The sequence below is a fragment of the Mastigoproctus giganteus genome, chromosome 7 (assembly GCF_048544385.1).
Source record: "Mastigoproctus giganteus isolate SK-2022 chromosome 7, ASM4854438v1, whole genome shotgun sequence".
In the NCBI taxonomy this organism is placed as follows: domain Eukaryota; kingdom Metazoa; phylum Arthropoda; class Arachnida; order Uropygi; family Thelyphonidae; genus Mastigoproctus; species Mastigoproctus giganteus.
The window spans coordinates 117633759-117656623 of record NC_143581.1 but is presented as its reverse complement, the minus strand read 5'-3'; the positions used below and the strand labels follow the sequence as shown (position 1 = coordinate 117656623).

At 39.5% G+C, this 22865-nt stretch overlaps 1 protein-coding gene across 1 annotated transcript in view; it reads left to right on the top strand.

Moving 5' to 3' along the window:
* Su(z)12 (Polycomb protein Su(z)12) overlaps positions 1-22865 on the top strand; it is a 953568-nt gene that overhangs the window by 463567 nt on the left and 467136 nt on the right. Inside the window, exon 6 of the mRNA XM_090377077.1 lies at positions 13155-13247. Coding sequence (XP_090233203.1) covers positions 13155-13247 — 93 coding nt within the window. The remainder of the gene's footprint in view (positions 1-13154; positions 13248-22865) is intronic.

The following is a 22865-nucleotide window of genomic DNA, read 5'->3' as shown; positions in this document are numbered from 1 at the left end:
TGACGAGAAATTGGATTATGATGATTCAGTTCTCCTACTACATGCAGTAGATGAGATGGATATTGCTCGTCCGGCATTTTCAAAAAGAGAGAAATATAAACATTACCAAGGAAAAACAAAGCGGTCAGACCAATCCGCCTAACCTAAAATCAAATAATGCAAAAAATCATTCAATGGAATTTTTGAGGCCTAAGAAGCAATATTTTAATTCATCTGGATGAATTAAAATATTTAATGCACCAGCACAATCCTGCAAGCATTTGTCTACGGGAAACATACTTATCATCAAGTTGTACTCCCCACTTCTCAAGATATATACAGACAAGATATATACAGACAGGACAGATGTTCTGAATCTCCACCAAGAGGAGTAGCAGCAATTCTAGTTCGTAGAAATGTACTATTCAGCTTTGCACCACTCTGGAAGTAGTAGCCGTTCACATTGTTCTTGACATTACATTCACTCTTGTCTCTATTTATATTCCACCAAATGTTTCATGTTCCACTGCAGAACTTGATGATTTACTAAACCAACTGCCCCAACCGGTATGCGTTCTTGGTGATCTAAATGCTCATCATCCGTTGTGAGGTTCTACTAACATGGATCAGAGAGGGCGGATAATTGAAAACATCACTTAACACTGTAGGCAGGTATTCACCTGCCTACAGGATCAGGTTCCGCTTTTCACCTGACAATATGTTCCCCATCCATTTATCTTAGCCTTGATTGGACAGTATTAACTGATCTTCACAACAGTGACCATTATCCTATAATTGGCAAAATACAGACGGATAGAAACAATGCCTCCAGCCAACAAATTACGTGGAATTTTCACTGAGCGAATTTGGAAATGTTTTCTAATATAATCCAATTTGATAGTCACTCGATCCTCACTACATCTATTGATAATTCCACTAGGCACATAGCAGGAGAAATATTAGGACACTTTTAGTGGCGAAATGCATTTCCCGCCGACTGGGCTAGCCGTGTGGGTAAAAGAGCCTGCCTGGCAACCCAAAGGTCGCGGGTTTGAATCTCGCCTCGGGCTTGGATCAAAGTACTGCAAAAACCTTTGGAGGTGCATTATGTCCACAGAAGCCGATGCGCCAACAACTACCAAAAAAAAAAAAAAAAAAAAAAAAAAAAATGCATTTCCCAGTTCCGCAGCTTCTCCATGCATTCTCGGTAAACAGATAGGGCATGTTATGACACTAATGACAGCAGTGTACTGTCATTAGTGTCCTTAACAACTCTGCCAACCTTTGTATCGTCTGCAAACTTGGACATTAAGCTTGATATACCATCATCAATATCATTTCTAAATACAGAAAACAACAACGAACCCAACAGTGAACCCTGAGAGACTCAACTAATAACATTAGTCCACAAAGAGCAGTGTCCATTGATTACCATTCTCTGTCTTCTGCCACTCAACAGTCCCTTTATCCATAGCAGCAATTTACCACCAGTCCCACACTGCTCCAATTTGTGCAGCAGTCTTCCCTGTGAAACAGTATCAAAAGCCTTTCTAAGAACCAAATATACGATATCAGAGTTATTCCCTGCGTCGAGTTCCTTTGTGACCACATCATAGTATCCAATCAAATTGGTGAGACAAGACTTTCCCTTAACAAATCCATGCTGTGTCTGAGCTATAACTGAAGTCTTGTCTAGATGATCCTGCAGTGCTTCTTTAACCAGTGCTTCCATTAACTTCCCCCGAACAGAAGTTAAACTAACAGGTCTATAATTACTTGTGTCGCCCTTTGATCCTCCTTTGTGAATCGGGGGTCACATTTGCACATCGCAAGTCCATGGGTACCTCCCCCGAGTCCTAAAAAAGATCTCGTAATTATGGCTAAGTGTTTGCTTACTTCCTTTGCTACCTCCTTTAATATAACTGGATAGATCCCATCCATCCCTGATGCCTTTTTTATGTTTATTTTCAACAATTTCTCCTCCACTTTCCTCTCAGTTATTACAAAATCACCTAGCTCAATGCCAGAGTTCAATTCATCTCTGGCATTGCTCTCCCTGAATAACTCCTCATGTGTGAATGTAGATGCAAAATACTCATTTAGTTTGTTAGCACCCTGAGCAGGATCATCAACAGTTGAACCATCAATATCCAGTGGACCAATCTGATTCATCCCTTTCCTTCTATAGTTTACATAGGTAAAGAACTCTTTGTTGTTTTTCTTTGCATCCTTTGCCAAAGATTTCTCATAATATGCCTTTGCCTGCCTAATCTCCTTTGTGATTTGGTTACAGACCAGCTTATATCTATCAAAGGCTTCCATGTCACCATTAATTTATAGGTATGCCATGCATTTTTCTTCTCTGCCACATTTCTCAATGGTAGTTAGCTCTTTGAGTAAATCCCACTTCAGCACACTGTGATCACTGCCACCTAGTGGTTCCTTTATCTGCAGATTCTTAATACATGAAGAATCACTACTCATAATCAGATCACGTGTATTACTCCCTCTAGTTGCCTCCCGAACATGCTGATGTAGAAAACAATCATCCAAATACACAAAAGCCGTGCTAGTTTATGAGTGACCAAACCACAAATTCCAGTCATTATTTGGCAAATTAAAATCCCCCATTATGAAACTGTCTGATTTACTGGCCCACTCTATTTCCCTGTATATCTCCCAGTTCTTATGTCACACCAAACTGACTCTACACTGCGCTGTACAGCAATGTTGACTGGCTGCATTTCCTTCGATTTTATGTGTTTCTTAACTAATAGCATAACTCCTCCTCCCTTTCTATCCTGTTTGTCCTTCCTGTACACATTGTACTCCCCAAATTCCAGTTCTGCATTCTTTATATCTGCATGACACCACATCTCTTGATATCCCAACAATATCTGCCATATTGCTGTTGTTGATGTTTTTACGAACACCTCAAATTCATCAAATTTATTTACCGAACTCCTAGCATTGGTGTACACGCAAGTATACATGCACCTGTTCCTATTCTTAGCTACCCTAACACAACCCATGTTTATTTGTACCGCAATGACTCCCAGCAGTGTCTGAAATGCCCTGCATCTTGTTTTCCAGGCTGCTGCTGAATCCAATAGAAGCAGTGCAAGAATCACTTTCATCTCTGCCAACGGCTACTGTTAATCTGTTATTCCATGTATGCCCCCCAAGCTAGTGTTTTTCCGACCCACCTAACACTGCCTTGATAGCATCAGCAAATATTTTCACACCCTTTATATTTAAGTATATCGCATCCCTGTTGAAGCAGTCAAACAAGCACATATTATCGGTAATTGCAATACAAATCGATAATGTTGTATTGATTGGTTTTTTCCAATTATTAAAAGCAGATTATTGGAATTCATGAGTTTAATGCCTTTGCAGCTGAAATTTACTTATGTGTATTCCCTCCAGACTGACTCAGTCTTAGGCTGTTTTAACCTCTAGGAAAACAACTTCTACTGCAACTACCGATAATATGCAGCATATATAGAAGTCGTTTTCCTATCGGGTTAAAACAGCCACGAGGGGGAATAAACACCCTAAGACAAGCAAGTCTGGAGGGTGTACCCATAAGTAAATTTCAGCCCATTTATGAACTCTGATAATCTGCTTTTAATAATAAGAAAAAACTAATCAGTACATCGTTATCGACCACTTAGTTCCACTACCGATAACACGCACCCTCTGTTTACTTAGAATGCAGGGAAAAGCTGCGGTACTGTGAAACATGTTTGACTGGTAAAAGTTTCTCATGGTTCTTATGTTGGCGTTCTTTAGCTTAGCCATATAACATTAACAGAAAAATGTAAGAAAAAAGTACAAAAATAGAAACAAAGTAGAGTATGAATGAGCATTATTAGTGCAGCAAATGGTTCACTTCCCCCCCCCCCCCTCCCCAAGATGATGATGGGCAAGACACCGTGTGGAGCAGGCCACACCATCCACACTGGATGGTGTGGCCTGCTCCCGGGCAGTGTGGAATAGCACCAATGCAGGTTCTCCTACATAGGGATTCTTTTCATATGTTGTTTCATTCCTACCACCTGGGATGGTTGATCTCTCACTCCCCCATCTGCTTCCCCCAACACGGGTAGCACCCTTCACGTGGTTGGTTTTCCCGCCACCAACTATCATATCCAACTCCCAGAGCAGGATGGGCATCCTGACCTGTGTGGTACCCTTCTGTCCCCCATTTCACTCAGGTGACTGTTAACTTTTATTTTATTTATTTATTTATTTATTTTTTTTTTTTCATTGGTCTCTGCCTGTCTGTAGCCTTGTCTGCTCCAGGGTTCACCCACCCAGTGCTTTTCACTCCCAACTGCCTGGCTCTGCCTAGAGGTTTCTGTGTTGAAACAAATCCCTTGGCCATGAGGCCGGAAGAACTTGCAGAGCTTTGTATTCATCACATTGCTTGACGTGGAGTTGGAAGAAACCCCCCCCCCCCAGAGCTACATTGCAATAACACTACATACTACAGTAATCTAAGGGCAACAAAGGCCATTGTACCCTATATTTTTGATCACATTTAAAAATTACAAAAGTCCTCTTTCTCTTCATAAGGTGACTTCTATACACAATTCTTCTGAAGTGACTTATTTAAACCCAATTTGAAAATGATTTAAAATACATATGACTTTGTTAAAATCCAATTAAATGTGTTCAGTTCTCTTAGTCCATGAACGATGAGACATCCCTGAGATCATAGTCGAAAGCCCCAACTCAGTCCTAGACCTCTCAAATTCACCATGAAACCCTGAGTGACTGAAGAAATTATGAGAGAATTAAGACCTAGTAATTCAAAAGCCAGACAGGGGGGGGGGGATACTGTAGTGGTGTTAAATGTAATGGATTACACAAATAAACTGATATTATATCAGACAATACTACCTATAAACAAGTCGATATTACAGTATTTTAAGGTCTTGTCAAATGATATAACAAATCCCTTACTGACTACATAAACAGACTATACACTGATGAGCCAAAACATTATGGCCACCTACCTAATATAATGTTGGTCATCCACGTGCAGCCAAAACACCTCATACCCTGCGAGGCATGGACACTACAAGATTTCTAAATGTGTCTTGTGGTATCTGGTACCAATACATAACCAGCAGATCGTTTAACTCGTATAAGGTCCGTGGTTGAGACTCCTCAGATCGGAGTTGCTGTGTCAACACAAACCACAGATGTCTGATGTCTGGGGAATTTGGAGGCCAGGGCAATACATAGGAGTCTTCATGTTCCGCGAACCAGTCTTGAACAATCTGGACGGTGTGGCCTGGCACATTATCCTTGTGAAAGACTGCAGTGCCAGAGGAGAAGATAATTTCCATGAAAGGGTGTACCTTGTCAGCAATGATGTTTAGGGGTGGTAGACCTCAGAGTGTCCAGCTCTGGGCTGACTGGGCCCAGGGTATCTCAGTAGAACATCACCCAAAGCATGATACCGCCGCCACCGGCTTGTTTTCATCCCACAGTGCATCCAGCGACGATCCAGGCACGATCGCTTCTCCAGGTAAACGATGCAGACGTACCTGGCTGTCCACATGGTGCAACAGGAAACGTGATTCATCTGACCAGACGACTTTCTTCAAATCACTCACGGTCCAGTTTCGATGCTCACATGCCCATTATAGGCGCTATCGTTGGTGAAACGTTAGCATGGTCACTCGGAGTGGCCGCGGCTATGCAGTCCAATTTTCAGCAGGGTTTGATATACTGTGTGTTGTGTAACATTACTCTCGTCACCAACATTCCAATTATTGGCGAGTTGTGCCACAGTTACTCTTCTGTTGCCACGTGTCATCCAGGAGAGTCTTCGCTCACCTCAAGCATCAATGAGCCGTGGTCATCCAGCACTTCACCAGTGTTTTGTGGATTTTACCTCCTCAGACCACTTTCGGTACGTACTAACCACCGCTGACTGTGAGGATCCCACCAGTCGTGCCATTTTGGATATCCTGTGACCCAGTCGTCTTGCCATTACAATTTGGACTTTGTCAAACTCACTTAAGTCCGCTGCCTTTTCTCTCTGAAGAACAAGAGTAGCACTGATTAACGGAGCTCTGGTGTTTTTTATACCGTGTCCCTACTCATGCACTCGCTGTAGTTCATCTGCAGTTGCTTTGATTTGCATAATGACTTGCTGGTTATAATGTTTTGGCTCATTGGTGTATTTCCTTTGTGCAATTAAAAGATTTTAAGGCGAGGACGAATAATATACCCATATTATTTGTACAAATTACATTACACAAGGAGGGCCATCCCATCAGACCTATTGTCTCATAAAAACTTGCCATTTGCCCCTTTGGCCTCACATTTATATTGTATAATGAAGCCATTTAGACAAGTATTGGATTTTAGCAGAAAAAATTATGACACATTATTTACACATTTAAAGGCTCGTACGATAGGAGATGGGAACAAACTATTTTCATTAGATATAGTGTTGTTACACACTAATGTCAAAATAGAATATGCATTGAACACAATATGGGGCCTTTTTAACAATATCACTATTGATGTAAATCAGACTGAGTTCTCAAAAATAGAACCAAATAGAACCATAGAAATTTTTAATTGAGTTATTTTTTGTTCAAGCAAATTACATGTCCTTTCAGAATAATGTTTATAGACAGATATTCAGGTTACCTATGGGGTCTTAGCAGTCTTATTGCTGAAATATATTTAAATAAAATTGAACTAACCTTTTTATCACCGTTTTTACCTAGGATTACTTTTTACGGAAGATATTTGGATGACATCCTCATAATATCGGATGAGCAAACTATTAATAATGTTTTATGGACTCTAAACAATGTACATACAAGGTTTAAATTCACATTAGGGAATGAGGATATACAGACGAGTACGATTAATTTTTAAAATTTTATGCTAACAAGTGAGAGAGAGAGAGAGAGAGAATTACAGTTCAAAATCTACCATGAACCCACAAACAGGGATGTGTTTACACCATGCTAGTTATCACCCTTTCACCTACAAATGTTCTCTCATATTAAATCAGTTTACAAATGCATTTAAATATATGACAACTCAGACTGCATTACATACAGAAATTGAAGAACTCGCATACAGATAGGGGATATTCACTTTATACCACAAAGAGTATTAGACTACAGGCCAAAGAAACGGTAGATAACATAGAAAATAGTAATATAATTGGAAAAACACACTTTATTACAATTCCATTCATTCAACAATGGTATAAAGAGCTTAATATTCTTTCCAAAGACACTGAATTATTATTATTATTATTACCTTGGAAGCCACCTGATAGACCACCAAGCCCAAATAATGAATAAATACCTACAGTGGAATTGCTGGGGATTCCAGACAAATATGGACAACATAAAGGCACTCCTGCAAAAGCACAAACCAGCTTGCTTTTGCATACAGAAGACTTATTTAAAGGCAAATGATGACCCTGTTATGCATAACATTACCATCATTCGTAAGGATAGAATTGTGGATGGTCCTGCTTGTGGAAGAGTCGCAATCCTTGTCGGCAACCAGATCTCATTTCAGCCTTTGCATCTTATGACTACCATTGAGGCTGTAGCAATTCGTCTTAACTGTCTGCTCTGTTTATTTGCCATTTGGGATTGACATTCCCCAGAAACACCTTGATGATATTATTATTTATTATTATTATTATTATTATTACTAGTAGCCATATGGTGCAAGGAAGCCTGGGGCTTATGCTGCACCAGCATAAGCTTCTACATATGGGAAGCAGTAACCCCAGAGTAACGTATCAACTCTGTGGTACCACACTGACAGTGGTAGAGAACGAAAAGGACCTGGGGGTAATTGTGCAAGCAGATATTAAGTTTTCTGAGCAGCAGATGGGCTGCATGAATAGCTTATGGTGTCTTGTCAATGATATACAGGAATTTTCCTAGCAGGGATAAGGAGGTGATTATCCCCTTGTATTAGGCAATGGTCAGGTCACACCTTTGGTACTGTATACAGGTCTGGAGGCCTCATTTTAAGAAGAATGTAGAGCTGTTGGAACGAGTACAGAGAAGGGCAGCAAAATTAGTGCATGGAACAAAGGGTTGCTCTTACGAAGAAAGGCTTAAATTTTGCAAATTACAGTGTCTGGAGACTAGGCACGTGCGAGGTGGTCTGATTGAGGTGTATAAAACCTTGAATAGTTTGAGAATGCTCAATGCTGATGGGATTCTTCCTTTTGCTCAGAATAATCACCTGAGACGGCATAAATTCAAATTGAGGAAAGACAGATGTAGGATAGACGTGCGGAAGTTTCCCAGCAGGTATTTGGTTGGTGGAACAGACTCCCATACTCTGTTGTGGAAGTTGATAGCCTAAATAAATTTAAGACTGAGCTAGACAGGTATTTGGATCGAATGGAGGGGTGAAATGGGAGCTGCTTTTTTTTTTTTTTTTTTTTTTTTTTTGGCAGATGATGTTTTTTGCATCATATGCCCTACCAATGCTAATCAGACTTGAAACTTACATTTGTGACTCTTTTATTAAATCCGATCACCTGGTAGCAGTTTTCTTTGATATTGAAAAAGCGTACGACACAGCCTTGTGATTTGGCATATCAAAAGACCTCTATAACTTTGGTCTTAGGGGTAACCTACCCCTCTTTATTAAAACTTTCTCTCGAATCGACAATTTCAAGTCTGTTTAGGATCCACACTCTGTCGAGTATTTTGTCAGTAGGAGGAGGAGGGAGTTCTACAAGGATCCGTCCTAAGCATTACACTTGTTGCAATCAAAATAAACTCTATTACTGAACAACTTCCACCCACGGTGAACAATGTCTTCTATGCTAACGATTTGGCTTTATTTTGTTGTTCATGCAAAATGAGGGTCATTGAAAGGCAACTACAAATAACTATTGATCACCTTACATCCTGGTCCTTGGCTGATGGGTTCATAGTTTCATCACAGAAGACCATTTGTGTACACTTCTGTCCAAACATAAGCAAACGTAATCTTCATCCTGACCCAGAATTAAGGCGAGGGCAAAACAACATCCCAGTTGTAGCAGAATTCAAATTCCTTGGACTTATTTTCAACAAGAAGCTGAGATTTCTGCAACATATTTGTCAGCGTAGGACAAAGTGTGTTAAAGGGCTTAACATCCTTTGTGCCCTTTCGTCAACTTTCTTTGTCTTTAGCATTAGCATTAGTAGAGGCATTTGATGCAAGAAAGCAAGCTTATGTAGCATCAGCCAAAAAAAAAAAAAAAAAAAACCACTTCCACTTCACCCCTCTGTTCGTTCAAAATACCTGTCCAGCTGAGCCTTAAACTTATTTAGGCTATCAACCTCCACCACAAGGGATGGTAGTCTGTTCCACCAACCAACCACCCGCTGGCTAAAGGCAAATTTCCGCACGTCTATCCTACATCTGTCTTTCCTCAATTTGAATTTATGCCCTCTCAGGTGATTATTCTGAGCAAGAGGAAGAATCCCATCAGCATTGAGCATGCTTAAACCATTCAAGGCTTTATACACCTCTATCAGATCACCTCGCTGGTGCCTAGTCTCCAGACACTGTAATTTGCAAAACTTAAGCCTTTCTTCGTAAGAGCACCCCTTTGTTCCATTCACTAATCTTGTTGCCCTTCTCTGTACTCGTTCCAGCAGCTCTACATCCTTCTTGAAATGAGGCCTCCAGACCTGTATACAGTACTCTAGGTGTGGCCTGACCATCGCCTTATACAATGGAATAATCACCTCCTTATCTCTGCTGGAAAAATTCCTGTATATCATTGACAATACTCCATGAGCTACTCTTGCAGCCCGTCTGCACTGCTCAGAGAACTTCATATCTGCCTGCACAACCACCCCCAAGTCCCTTTCATTCTCTACCACTGTCAGTGTTGTACCACAGAGTTGATACGTTGCTCTGGGGTTGCTGTTTCCCATGTGTAGTACTTTACATTTGCCAATGTTAAACTTCATTTGCCACCTCTCAGCCCATCTGCTCAACCTTTCCGGATCCTGTTGCAGCAGCATAGTGTCAGTAGTGTCCTTGACAACCCTGCCAACCTTTGTATCGTCTGCAAACTTGGACATTAATCCCGATATACCATCATCAATATCATTTATAAATACAGAAAACAATAATGGAACCAACACTGAGCCCTGAGGGACTCCACTAATAACATCAGTCCACGATGAGCAGTGTCCATTGATTACCACTCTCTGTCTTCTCCCCCTCAACCACCCCTTTATCCATAGCAGCAATTTGCCTCCAATGTCACACTGCTCCAATTTGTGTAGCAGTCTTCCATGTGCAACAGTATCAAAGGCCTTTCTAAGATCCAAGTATATAATATCAAAGTTATTCCCTGCATCCAGTTCTTTTGTGACTGCATCATAGTATCCAATCAAGTTGGTCAGGCAAGACTTCCCCTTAACAAAACCATGCTGTGTCTGAGCTATAACTGAAGTCTTGTCTAAATGATCCTGCAGTGCTTCTTTAACCAGTGCCTCCATTAATTTTCCTGGAACAGAAGTTAAGCTCACAGGTCTATAATTACTTGTGTCAGCCTTTGATCCTCCTTTGTGAATTGGGGTCACATTTGCACATTTCCAGTCTATGGGTACCTCCCCTGAGTCCAAGGAAGCTCTCATAATTATGGCTAAGGGTTTGCTTACTTCCTTTGCTGCCTCCTTTAATATAACTGGATAGATCCCATCCACCCCGGGTGCCTTTCTTGTGTTTATCTTCAACAGTTTCTCCTCCACTTTACTCCCAGTTATTTCAAGATTCTGTAGCTTACTGCTAGAGTTGATACACCTCTGGCATTCCCCTCGCTGAATAACTCCTCATGTGTGAATGTCGATGCAAAATATTCATTTAGTTTGTTAGCTACCTGAGCAGGATCATCAACACTTGACCCATCAATATCAAGTGGACCAATCTGATTCATCCCCTTCCTTCTAGAGTTAACATAATAAAGAACTCTTTGCTGTTTTTCTTTGCATCCCTTGCCAAGGATTTCTCGTAATCTGCCTTCGCCTGCCTAACCTCCTTTGTAACTTGGTTGCATATCAACTTGTATCTATCATAGGCTTCTGTGTCTTGTGTTAATTTGTATGTATCCCATGCATTTTTCTTCTCTGCCATATGCCTCATTAGTTCATCTGACATCCATTTTGGCCTAAACCTTGAACAATATCAAGGTCTTTACCAAGCACTTGTCCGTTCCAAACTCGATTATGGGTCTCAGGTTTATGGTTCTGCTAGAGATGTGTACTTCGGTGGTTAGATCCAGTCTGCCATCCGGACAGCCACTGGAGCATTTCACACAAGTCCTGTCCAAAGCCTTTATGTTGAAGCAAATAAACCATCTCGATCTCTTCGACGTAAGCAGTTGTCGTTACAGTATGCCTTCAAATTGAAATCCCTGCTCGATCATCCCACGTGGGTATCCGTTTTTGAGCCACACTGGGAAAACCTCTACGGCAACAAATCTTTTGGTATTCGGAGTCAAGGGCTGTTAAATGAACTAGACATGATAGTAGACAATGTTGCCCAGTCGCCAAGGGAATTCCTTCCACCCTGGCATGCCTATTTTCCAACTTGTGACTTCTCTCTTTAGATCTGCGAGAAGGCTACTACACCGTCATATGTCTACCAACAACTCTTTGATTAACATAGGCAGCAGTATTCTGACTTTCTCCCAGTCTATACAGATGTCTCGAATTCAGAATGTTATGTGGGATCTGGGCGCCTCCGTAGCCGGGTGGGCAGGAGCAGCAGTGCGTAGCACACGCTTCTTGATTAGACCGGGGTTTGAGCCTGTGAGCCACCAAATATGGAGGATGCGGAAAGGTCAGGGAATGACCACCGCATATCCCCGGAGCAATATGGCCTTAGTTGCTAATGCTCCTAAAACAAATAAAAATAACAAAAAATAATGTGGGAACTGCTATTGTGTTTTCTCACAAAACATTAATTATCCAATAAGATCCCCCAAGAATTATACTGCAGAGTTGCAAGAATAGAAACAGTCTGAGATCACATTAAAAATAGCAACTACTAAAGGTATATGATTTATTGAGCGTGTTACAGGCTCTTCTTATTTATGAGGTATAACCCTCATCCGATCCTGTCCCGGATCCGGCAGATTCTTTTTTCTCTCGTGGAATTAGAATTTGATATTCGCTTTTGCTGGATCCCAAGCCAAATTGGTTGAGCACGCTGAATTCTCATGGGATCCTTCCACTTGTTCAGATTACGAACCTAAGGGGGCATAAATTCAAATTAAGAAAGGACAGATGTAGAATAGATGTGCGGAAATTTGCCTTTATCCAGCGGGTGGTTAACAGCTGGAACAAACTTCCATCTGTCGTTGTGGAAGTTGATAGGTTGAATAAATTTAAGGAGGAACTGGACAGGCATTTGGAGAGAATGGTGTGGGTTTTTTTTTTTTTTTTGGCTGATGCTGCATAAGCTCATACACTTCCTTTCTTGCATCAGATGCCACTACTACTACTATTTGCTGAGGGCAGGTGACCCACCTATGTGTGAAATGTGTAATGCTGTATTAACCGTCCGTCATCTTTTTATAGAATGCCCTGTTTTTATAGAAGCACATCAGTTGTGTTTTACCTCTTTTTATTAATCCGCCTGAACCATTTACAATCAGATTAAAAGTGACAGAGACAACATATCTGACGTTTTTAACTTTTTATACTTTATTAATTTATATACAAAGATCTAAGTTTTATACTTTGTTTTTACTCTACTTTATACCTTTTTTACATAATAATTAATTGCTTTATGTGGCTACCAAAATGTTTACCATCCTGTTAAATTTGACTTGGCGCATTATGGCCTTATCTGCCAATGTGCCATTGAAAACCAAATCAATCAATCAACCAGACTGCTGCATGTGCTAATAGTAGCACTGTAGGAATCACTTTCATTTAAGTGAAAACTGAAATTATTTGGCACTTAACTATTTTAGTCACTTGGTATGATATATGCCTTTTAAAGAAGTAAATTTCAATTTTTAAAAATATCAAATTCATTTTTAAAATTTTGTCGTTTTTTTTTTTTTTTTTTCGTATATTTATTTATTTTTTCTGATTTAGAAAGTATATGTTAATTCATTCTATTATTGGCTGTTGTTGAAGGTCATGGTGAGATGGTAACTGTGGAAGCAACCTTATTGAAGATTTGCCATAAGAAGCGAAAAGATGTGTGCTCACCAATAATGCGGATCTCAGGTTAGAAACTTATTTACTTTATAAAAATGAACTTTATAAAATAAAGACACTGTTTAGTTATGTCTCCATTATAGAAAGAAAGGAAAAATCATTATTAACAACTGTGCTGCCTTTCATGGTTGCAAGGATCCTTTATTGGCAGTTATTTCATCTATGAAGAATCATCCCTCCACCAGCATCTGTTGCTTGTAGCATTTTAACAACAGCAGAAGCATTTGGACAAGATTTAGAATCTGCATCACTTGAATAGAATTCTATTGCACTATCAGGTAACATTGTAAATAGCCAGTTCAATGACATCAGCTTCACCATACTGTCCATTTATGTTCCTTTTCATTCTTATGATAACTCATCCTGTTTCTTCCATTATAAGACCTTTCAGGGTAAAATTTTATAGAAAAAAGTGTTTACTCAAAATTTTATTATGGATACACACTATGGATGATGTTTTGTTTTTCGCAGTCTAAATAATTAAATTTTAACAAATGTCTTCAAAAATTTTACCATTTTTTTTTTTCTTAGAAACAATAATAAAACAATCAATAAAATAACTTCAAATTAAGCAAAGAACATATTAAACTGCAAACCAATTAGGGTAGAAGTCATTTTCCTATTTTAAAACAATAGTGAAAGGGGGATAAACACCCTAAGACTTGAGGCCCTTGAGTGATTGGAAGAAGATCGTCTGGTCCGATGAATAACATTTCCCATTGCACCATGTGGACTGCCGGGTATGTGTGTGTGTTGCTTTACAGCTTTTATACTACTCCAAACTGTGATTGATGCTAAGCAAAATCTCAGCCATAATGCAGTAGGCCTTGGTTTAATCAGTGTGCTGTCATTGCTCAGTTGTTCATTTCATGTGCTGTAACTTTTCTATTGCTCAATTATTGACCACAATTGAATGTACTCACATCTTCATTGATGTAAAAATGTTGTGCATTTGGGTGTGACGCAAGTTGGCAGCCCCTCAATGAAGTGTTAAACCATGAAAGTAGTATAATGTACTAATGCTACAGTTACCTAATACAGTGAGTGGACAGAAATCATGGGATATCTATCTAGTATCGGGTAGATCTACTTTTTGCCCGTATAAGGGCAGTCACATGGCGAGGTATTGAGTTCACTAGTTCATGAAAAGCATTCCAAAGGTATTTCCAACCATTCTTTTTGCACATAATTCCTTTGCATTCCTGAGTGAACAATTCAAAGCTCGAATGCACCTTTCCACGTCATCCCAAAGATGCCCCACAAGAGTTCATATCTGGTGAATAGGGAGGCCATTCCATGGTGGTAAAAAAAAGTAGAATGCTCTCCGAACCATGTTCTACCCGCCAAGGCTCTGTTGGGAGGCACATTGTCATGCTGGAAGATTCCATTGCCCTGTGGGTGCACAATGACCATGAAGGAATGCAGATAGTCTGCAAGTACGTACATGTAACCTGAACAGTTAAGGGATGTGTCTAGACAGATCAGAGGTCTCAATGTGTGCCAGTTGAACATTGCCCAGACCATTACCAACCATCCAGCTGCCTCAACAGTTCCTTGTTGACATGGTGGGTGCATAGTTTTGTGCAGTTTCTGCCAATATGCACCCTCCTGTCTGCTCGAAATAACTGGATATGGGACTCATTAGATCAGGATACCCATCTCCGATCATCCAAGGTCCAGTGCCGTGTTCTTTTGCCCAGTTGAGGCATAGAGTCCTGTGTCGTGGTGTTAGCAGTGGGACTCTGGTGGGTCTGCGACTAATGATCATATGATGGTCTTGGTGGAGATGTTTCAGGCACCTCCCACATTAAATGATGTGTGCCACTGTCACTCTCTGATTGGAAGAAACAATGTGAGACAAACATCGACGGCCACGTTCATCCTCCACCTTTCTCTGCACACAGCACCGTCCACGATGAGATGTTATTCCGGAAAAGGCAAATTCCCCATACACTCTTGATACTGTTATACTGCTATTCTTGTAGGTGTATAAACAGTCAGTCCAGTCAATTGCAAAAGCCTTAGCATCTTAACTGGATCCCTATGTTACTAGAAAACAGAAGCCAGCTGGAGTTGTGAACATTAAATTCACAAAGGAAAATTACCACGCTATTAGGAAAGTTGGAGTGGAGAAAGTGTTTTCAAAGAGCGGAAGTCAAAATGTTCCAAGTCATTAGTGGAGTTTGGAAAATGATAGAGGCAACATATGAATTTGCCAGAATGTGGTAGAGAGATTATAAGCCAGAGGAGATTCCAGATTACCAAGTCTCTGATGGGGAATATCAGAATGGACATATGCATAATTGCGACAACTAAGATGTGCAGTGCTAAGAACGGGTAGGGAGGGCATGTGGTATGAAGTAATGAAATTTTTGGATATGGGGTGCATGCTGCAAGAATATACATCACTCCTTGATATAATGTGGCCTGAACAGTGCCCCCTCCCAGATGCACACTACTTGGACTCTGTCCAGTCACTGATAATTGGGATTCTGTCCATTCTGTCAGAAAAGGTTTGTGTAAGTGAAATTGGACATCATTGGGATTGAAACTGAGACCACGTTTATTTTTAAATTAATGAGGAAGTGTCTGGGAGGATTAGGACTCTTTTGCAGATATTTTTTCCCATTAGTTACATGCCCTCCCTACCCAAACGGGTAGGGATGGCATGTGGTATGAAGTAATGAAATTTTTGGATATGGGGTGCATGCTGCAAGAATATACATCACTCCTTGATATAATGTGGCCTGAACAGTGCCCCCTCCCAGATGCACACTACTTGGACTCTGTCCAGTCACTGATAATTGGGATTCTGTCCATTCTGTCAGAAAAGGTTTGTGTAAGTGAAATTGGACATCATTGGGATTGAAACTGAGACCACGTTTATTTTTAAATTAATGAGGAAGTGTCTGGGAGGATTAGGACTCTTTTGCAGATATTTTTTCCCATTAGTTACATGCCCTCCCTACCCAAACGGGTAGGGATGGCATGTGGTATGAAGTAATGAAATTTTTGGATATGGGGTGCACGCTGCAAGAATATACATCACTCCTTGATATAATGTGGCCTGAACAGTGCCCCTCCCGGATGTACACTACTTGGCCTCTGTCCAGTCACTATATTTAAACATTTTTAATCTGAGGATTTCTAGTTGGTTACAATTCAGTTCATTAAAATCATTACCAAGTTGGAAGGATGAACTCCAAAGAGGCTTATCCTTCCAACTTCAAATTAGAAAAAATATACAGTAAACCCCCACTATTCGTGGTATCTGTATTCGCGATTGCCGATTTAATATAAAATGAAATCTAAAAAAAATGTAAATTTTAAAACGCCGTGAATATTTTCCGCCATAAAAAAAAACATGGGCATGGCTAAAATTATCTTTCCCGGTCAAAATACCGCTCGGTGGTTGGGGGGGGTGACAAAATCGCGAGCGTGGATGTTTCTCGCTAATCCTTGTTCAGTATGTGTTAGGCGCTTGTCATGGAAGATTTCTTCGTTTGCTTTTAATTTATATGCTTATAAATTGAATAAATTTATTAATTTATAAATTGATATGCTTACAAAAGTGATAAATCTACCATTTTGCAGTGTAAAACAGGCTTTTTCGAGCGTGTTAACGGAAGAAAGTGACTTTATTGTGGACAAGTTCTTTCTAACCCGTGCAAAAATATGGCTACGAATAACAAGGGAAATGAGAAAAGATCAAAGGTGCTGACATTAGCGAATAAAATTGAGTTATTAGACAAAATTTCTAATGGTGAAAGTGTCTCCTCAGTGGCAAAACATTATAAAGTCAATGAGTCAACAGACCAATCAAAAAATCTGAAGAAAAAATCCGCCGTAGCGTCCGTGAAAACAGGCTAATTGCTTCAAAAATTTGCTCTGTAACTCGTGATGTTAAATTAGAATAAATGGAAAAAGCTTTAAATCTGTAGATAGAAGAACGAACTCAAAATAAAATTCCCTTATGTTCACTCATCATTCGTGAAAAAGCAAAATTCCATTATCAACACTTTAGCGAAACTGGTGATAGCACTGGCGGGATTAGTTTTTTTAGCTAGCAAAGGCGCTAGTTTGAAAGATTTGTTTGAAATTTCTAATAAATATTACATTTAATATTAAATTGTTTCTTATTTTCATTTCGATGCCATATGCTTGCATTTCACTATGTACTGTCTAGGTACATAGTCATATTATGAAGGTACACATAATACATACACAGACAAAATTTAGGCTAGTTTTTCTTATATATTACATACTTTGGAACGGAACCCCTTTATTACTATGGGAGCCATAACTCAATATTCGCGACATTTCTCAGGAACGTAGCCCTCGCGAATAGCGGGGGTTTACTGTATTATAATTAATATACTCATATAATCTGTATAATTAATATTTTTAGCATTAAAAGAACACTGCCAATGAGGGATGAATAATTAAGGCCAATACAGTAGACAAAAATACAGTTATAAAGAATTACCAAAAATACTAATAGTCTTCGTAAATTAATAAACAAAGTATTATAAATTCATATTTGATCATTCCTTAAGACTTCACAATTACAATAAGACATAGCAACAACCAGTGAGTAATTCATAACTGTTCAATATCATCACAACTTAATGGCAAATGCTTCACGTGTTTGAAGCATTTGCTTCATCGATATCTATAAATGCTATCCATTTATAGATATCGATGAAAACAGTTGCAATATTTCACTTCTATTATATTGAAATGTTTATCCTAAAAAGGTTTTAAGCCAAAGCATGAGACTACGGAAATTTCACTAATCGAACAAGTTAGTGCATTGCATCATTTTAGTTTGTAGTAAATCACTGAAATGGCTCATAGTTTTTCTTACGTCACGTCGAGTTGCCCTGCTATTGCAATACCTCGATCAAGCAATGATCGCCAGTGCAGAAGACTAGTGTTGCCATGGGTATTCCCTGGGTGGTGGTATCTGCCAAGAATAAATAATATTCGTTTTCTCCACTTGCAAAGCGTTACTTATTTTTCATATCAGGGCAACTCGTTTTGAAGGCATTCACAATAGATCAGATGCAGTACATCTCATTTATGGCATTTGCAAATGAGATGTAACAAAAACAATCCAAATTCACCTACTTCAGTGATTTTATTCAAAATAAACTGATGCTATGCACTAGCTTGTTCGATTACAAATGTGTATATTGTTTAATATTTTTTTATATAAAAATAAAGAATTTCTATATTTATAAAATAATAAGTGGGAAAAGCCCATTATAATAATACACTGCGTATTATTTATCCTGTACTTTTTATGTGGGAGAGCTTTTTATCCTGGAAACCGCTTACGCACGAAAATAATATATTACAATATATATATAAACCAAACCTAGTATGGGGGAAACTTTTTATGCAGGAATTTCTTATCTGGGTTCTACCTTTTTTTCACAAATGGTATGAGCTACATCATGGGGGAGCATACAGACTCATTTATAAGTTTACATTTCTATTAGCATTATTAGAGGCACATGATGCAAAAATGCAAGCTTATACAGCATCATCCAAAAAAAAGAAATGAAAAAAAAAAACCTTTCCCATTCACCCATCCGGTCACTCCAAATGTTTGTCTAGTTCAGCCTTAAATTTATTTACGCTATCAACTTCCACAACAACAACAGATGGAAGTTTGTTCAAGCAATCAGCTGCCAGCTGGCTAAAGGCAAACTTCTGCACATCTATTCTACAACTGTCTTTCCTCAGTTTGAATCTATGCCCCCTTAGGTTTGTAATCTGAGCAAGAGGAAGAATCCCATTACCATTGAGCCTGCTCAATCTATTCAGGCTTATTTCATCTCAATCAGATCGCCTTGCAGGTGCCTAGTCTCCAGATGCTTTCTTCACCAGACTTGTTGCCCTTCTCTGTACTTATTCTACCAACTCTACATCCTTCCTACGATGAGGCTTCCAGACCTGTACGCAGTACTCAAGGTGTGGCCTGACCATTGCCTTATACAAAAGGGGATAATCACCTCTTTATCCCTGCTTGCAAAGTTCCTGTATATCACTGACAAGACCCCATGCCTGTCTGCACTGCTCAGAAAACTTCATATCTGACTGCACAATTACCCCCAAGTCTCTTTCATTCTCCACTACCATAAGTGTGACACCAATTGTGACATTTCTCTGGTGTTACTGCTACCCCTATGCAATACTTTGTATTTGTCAATTTGAAACTTCAATTGCCACTTCTCAGTCCATCTATCCAACTGTCCCTGCCAACCATCGTCTGCAAACTTGGACATTAAGCCTGATATACCTTCATCAATATCGTTGATAAATATACAAAAGGAGAATTGGCCCAACACCGAACCGTGGGGGACACGACTAATAACATTAGTCCACATAGAGCATTATCAATCGACTACCAATCTCTATCTTCTCCCACTCAACCATTCTTCTATCCCTTGTAGCAACTTGCCCTTATTATTCTGCCCAAATTTGTGTAGTAGTCTTACATGTGGAACAGTATCAAAAGCTTTCCTGAAATCCAAGTACAGGGCGTCCGTAAATGATGTTTCCGATTTTGATATTTTTTTATTCAGAATTACTTCAAGTTACACTCAAGAAACTCATATCAGCTGAAAGTTAAATTCAATAAATTTTTTTTAAATTTGCACTCGACTACCAGTTTTGCATTCAATCTACTACGCAGCTTGTTGCAAAACGGCGACTTGGCCTCAGAAAGCGTTATGTGTGTTAACATTTCATGCAACAAAATCTGTGTTTCTTTTTGTGTGGTTATGTGAAGGACAATGTGTACATCCCTCCACTACCAACGATACTGGAGGAGCTGAAGGCACGGATCACAGAGGCCTTTGATAAAATTGATTGCGAAATGAAGCTCAGTGTGTGGCTTGAGATCGAATATCGCTATGATATTGTCCGAGTTACTCATGGTGTCCACATTGAACTTTACCATTAACTTTATGTGCCTTCGTGTAATTTATTGAATTGATCTTTCAGCTGGTATGTGTTTCATGATTGTAGCTTGAAGTAATTCTGAATAAAAAAATATATCAAAATTGGAAACATCATTTACAGACACCCTGTATATGATATATCAAAATTATTTTTTGCATCCAGTTCCTTTGTGACTACATAGTATCCAATCAAATTCGTCAGACAAGATTTCCCCTTGGCAAACCCATGCTATGTCTGAATTATTATTGCCATCTTGTCTTGATGATCCTGCAATGCTTCTTTAACCAGTGACTCCATTATTTTCCATTATTTCTGGAACAGAAGTCAAACTAACAGGTCTGTAATTACTCGTGTCACTCTGTCAAGTAATATGTGTTTATTTTCTTAAAAATATACTGATAGAATTACAATGGATTTTGTTATAGAATATTACTTATTTTTCATATGTAATTTTCATGGAAGTGATTTTCACTTCCATGAATTTGAATTGGTTCAGTTCCAGGTTTAGCAATAAAACCTGTTCAGAGACTGTAGCATTTTCTAAATTATGTAAACAAAATTGTTAAATTATTATAAAGCCATCCTGTAAATACATGTATGGATCTCAATTTGTCTTTGACGTTCACCTAGCACACACAAAGACAATGCCTTTCTGTGTGCTAGGTTAGACAATGTGTGTGCTAGACTGTGAAGAAATTAGGTGTGAACTCAGCGTTCTGATGGGCTTCTATGAGAGTTTGAGGTGTAAGGTAAATGCCCTCGAAGAAATTAATATGAGGGGCCCATCAAGCTCTCAGCTGCCCAACTCAATGCCAGAATTCACCCTGTGCATCAGGCAACATAGCGGCAATCTCCAAGGCAGAATGCATTGGTCCCACAGGAACTAGTTATTGTTGGTGTCAGGAAGATGAGGAATATATTATGCAAAAATTATAGGTGGAATAGGACCAGGGTATGTCTGCCAGGTGAAAAAGTTGATGGCGTTGTAGGGTAGATATCTTTTAAGGGCACAAAAGGTGATATTGTTGTACACTTTAAAGACCTTAAGATTAAGAGATCAGCAGATTTACTTAAGAAGACCGGTCAATGCTGAAAAAAAGTCGCGAGTTAGGGTTAGATTTTAAAGTGTCTGCAATTCTGCCCAGACATGATAGGAGAGAGTATATGATGAGAGCCTTGTCAATCAATTCGGCCCTGGATAGATGGGGTAGAATTTTTTTCAGCTTGGTTGTGCCTGCAAACAGGGGATACACTTAAATAGAAAGGATGCAATAATATTTGCTGATGCTATCGAGGCAGTGTTAGGTGGATCGGAAAACTGCTAGATTGGGGGGGATTCACAGACTTAAAAGATTAAAGGTAGTCGCAGGCAGAAGCGAAAGTGATTCTTACAATGCTTCTATTGTAATGAGCAGCAGCCTTGAGAGCAAATTGCTGGGGACTTCACAAGAGCTGCTGGGAGTCATCATGGAACAAGTAAATACATGGGCTATGTTATGGTAACTAAGAATAAGAACAAGTGCATGTATACTTGCATGCACACTAATGCTAGAAGTATAGTAAATAAAATTGATGAATTTGAAGTGCTGATCAAGACGTCGAAGGGAGATATTGTTGGGATATCAGAGACATGGTGCCACACGGATATAAGCAGTGCAGAATTGGAATTTGGGGAGTCCCAGAAGTTTATCAAACTCTGATCGGGAGCTAAGTGATTTTTTAATAGCTGAGAGCAAAGTGGAGGAGAAATTGTTGAAGTTAAACATAAAAAAGGCACCTGGGGCAGATGGAATCTATCCAGTTTTAATGAACGAGCCAGCAAGGGAAGTAAGCAAACCCTTAGCCATAATAATGAGAGCATCCTTAGAGCCAAGGGGGAGGTCCCCATGGACTGTAGATGTGCAAATGTGTCCTCAATTCACAAGGGGGGGGGGGTGGTTTCAAAGGGTGACACAAATAATTATAGACCTGTTAGTTTAACTTCTGTTCCGGGGAAAATAATGGAGTCACTGGTTAAAGAGGTGATACAGAATCACCTAGACAAGACAGCAGTAATAGCTCAGACACAGCATGGGTGTGGTAAGGGGAAATCTTCTCTGACCAATTTGATTGTCTGCCACGATGTTGTCACAGAGGAACTGGATGCTTGCTGTTTGTTTGGTATTTCGTTTTTAGGAGCATTAGCAACTAAGGCCATATTGTTCCAGGGATATGCGGTGGTCATTCCCTGACCTTTCCGCATCCTCCATATTGGGGGAACTGGTTGCAAAAAAATAATTTGATATCATATACTGGGATTTCAGGAAAGCTTTTGATACTGTTGCACATGAAAGACTGCTGTACAAATTGGAACGTTATGGCTTTAAGGGCAAGTTACTGCAATGGATAAAGGGATGGTTGAGTGGGAGACGGTAGAGAGTGGTAATAAATGGACACTGCCCTACGTGGGGTTAATGTTTTTAGCGGAGTTCCCGGGGTTCTGTGCTGGGCCCATTGTTGTTTTGCATATTTATCAAGAATATTGATGAAGATATATCAGGCTTAATGTCTAAATTTGCAGATGATGCAAAGTTGGCAGGGTTTTTAATGACAGTAAAGACAGTATGCTACTGAACACAATCAAGAAAAGTTAGGCAGATGGGCTGAGAAGTGGCA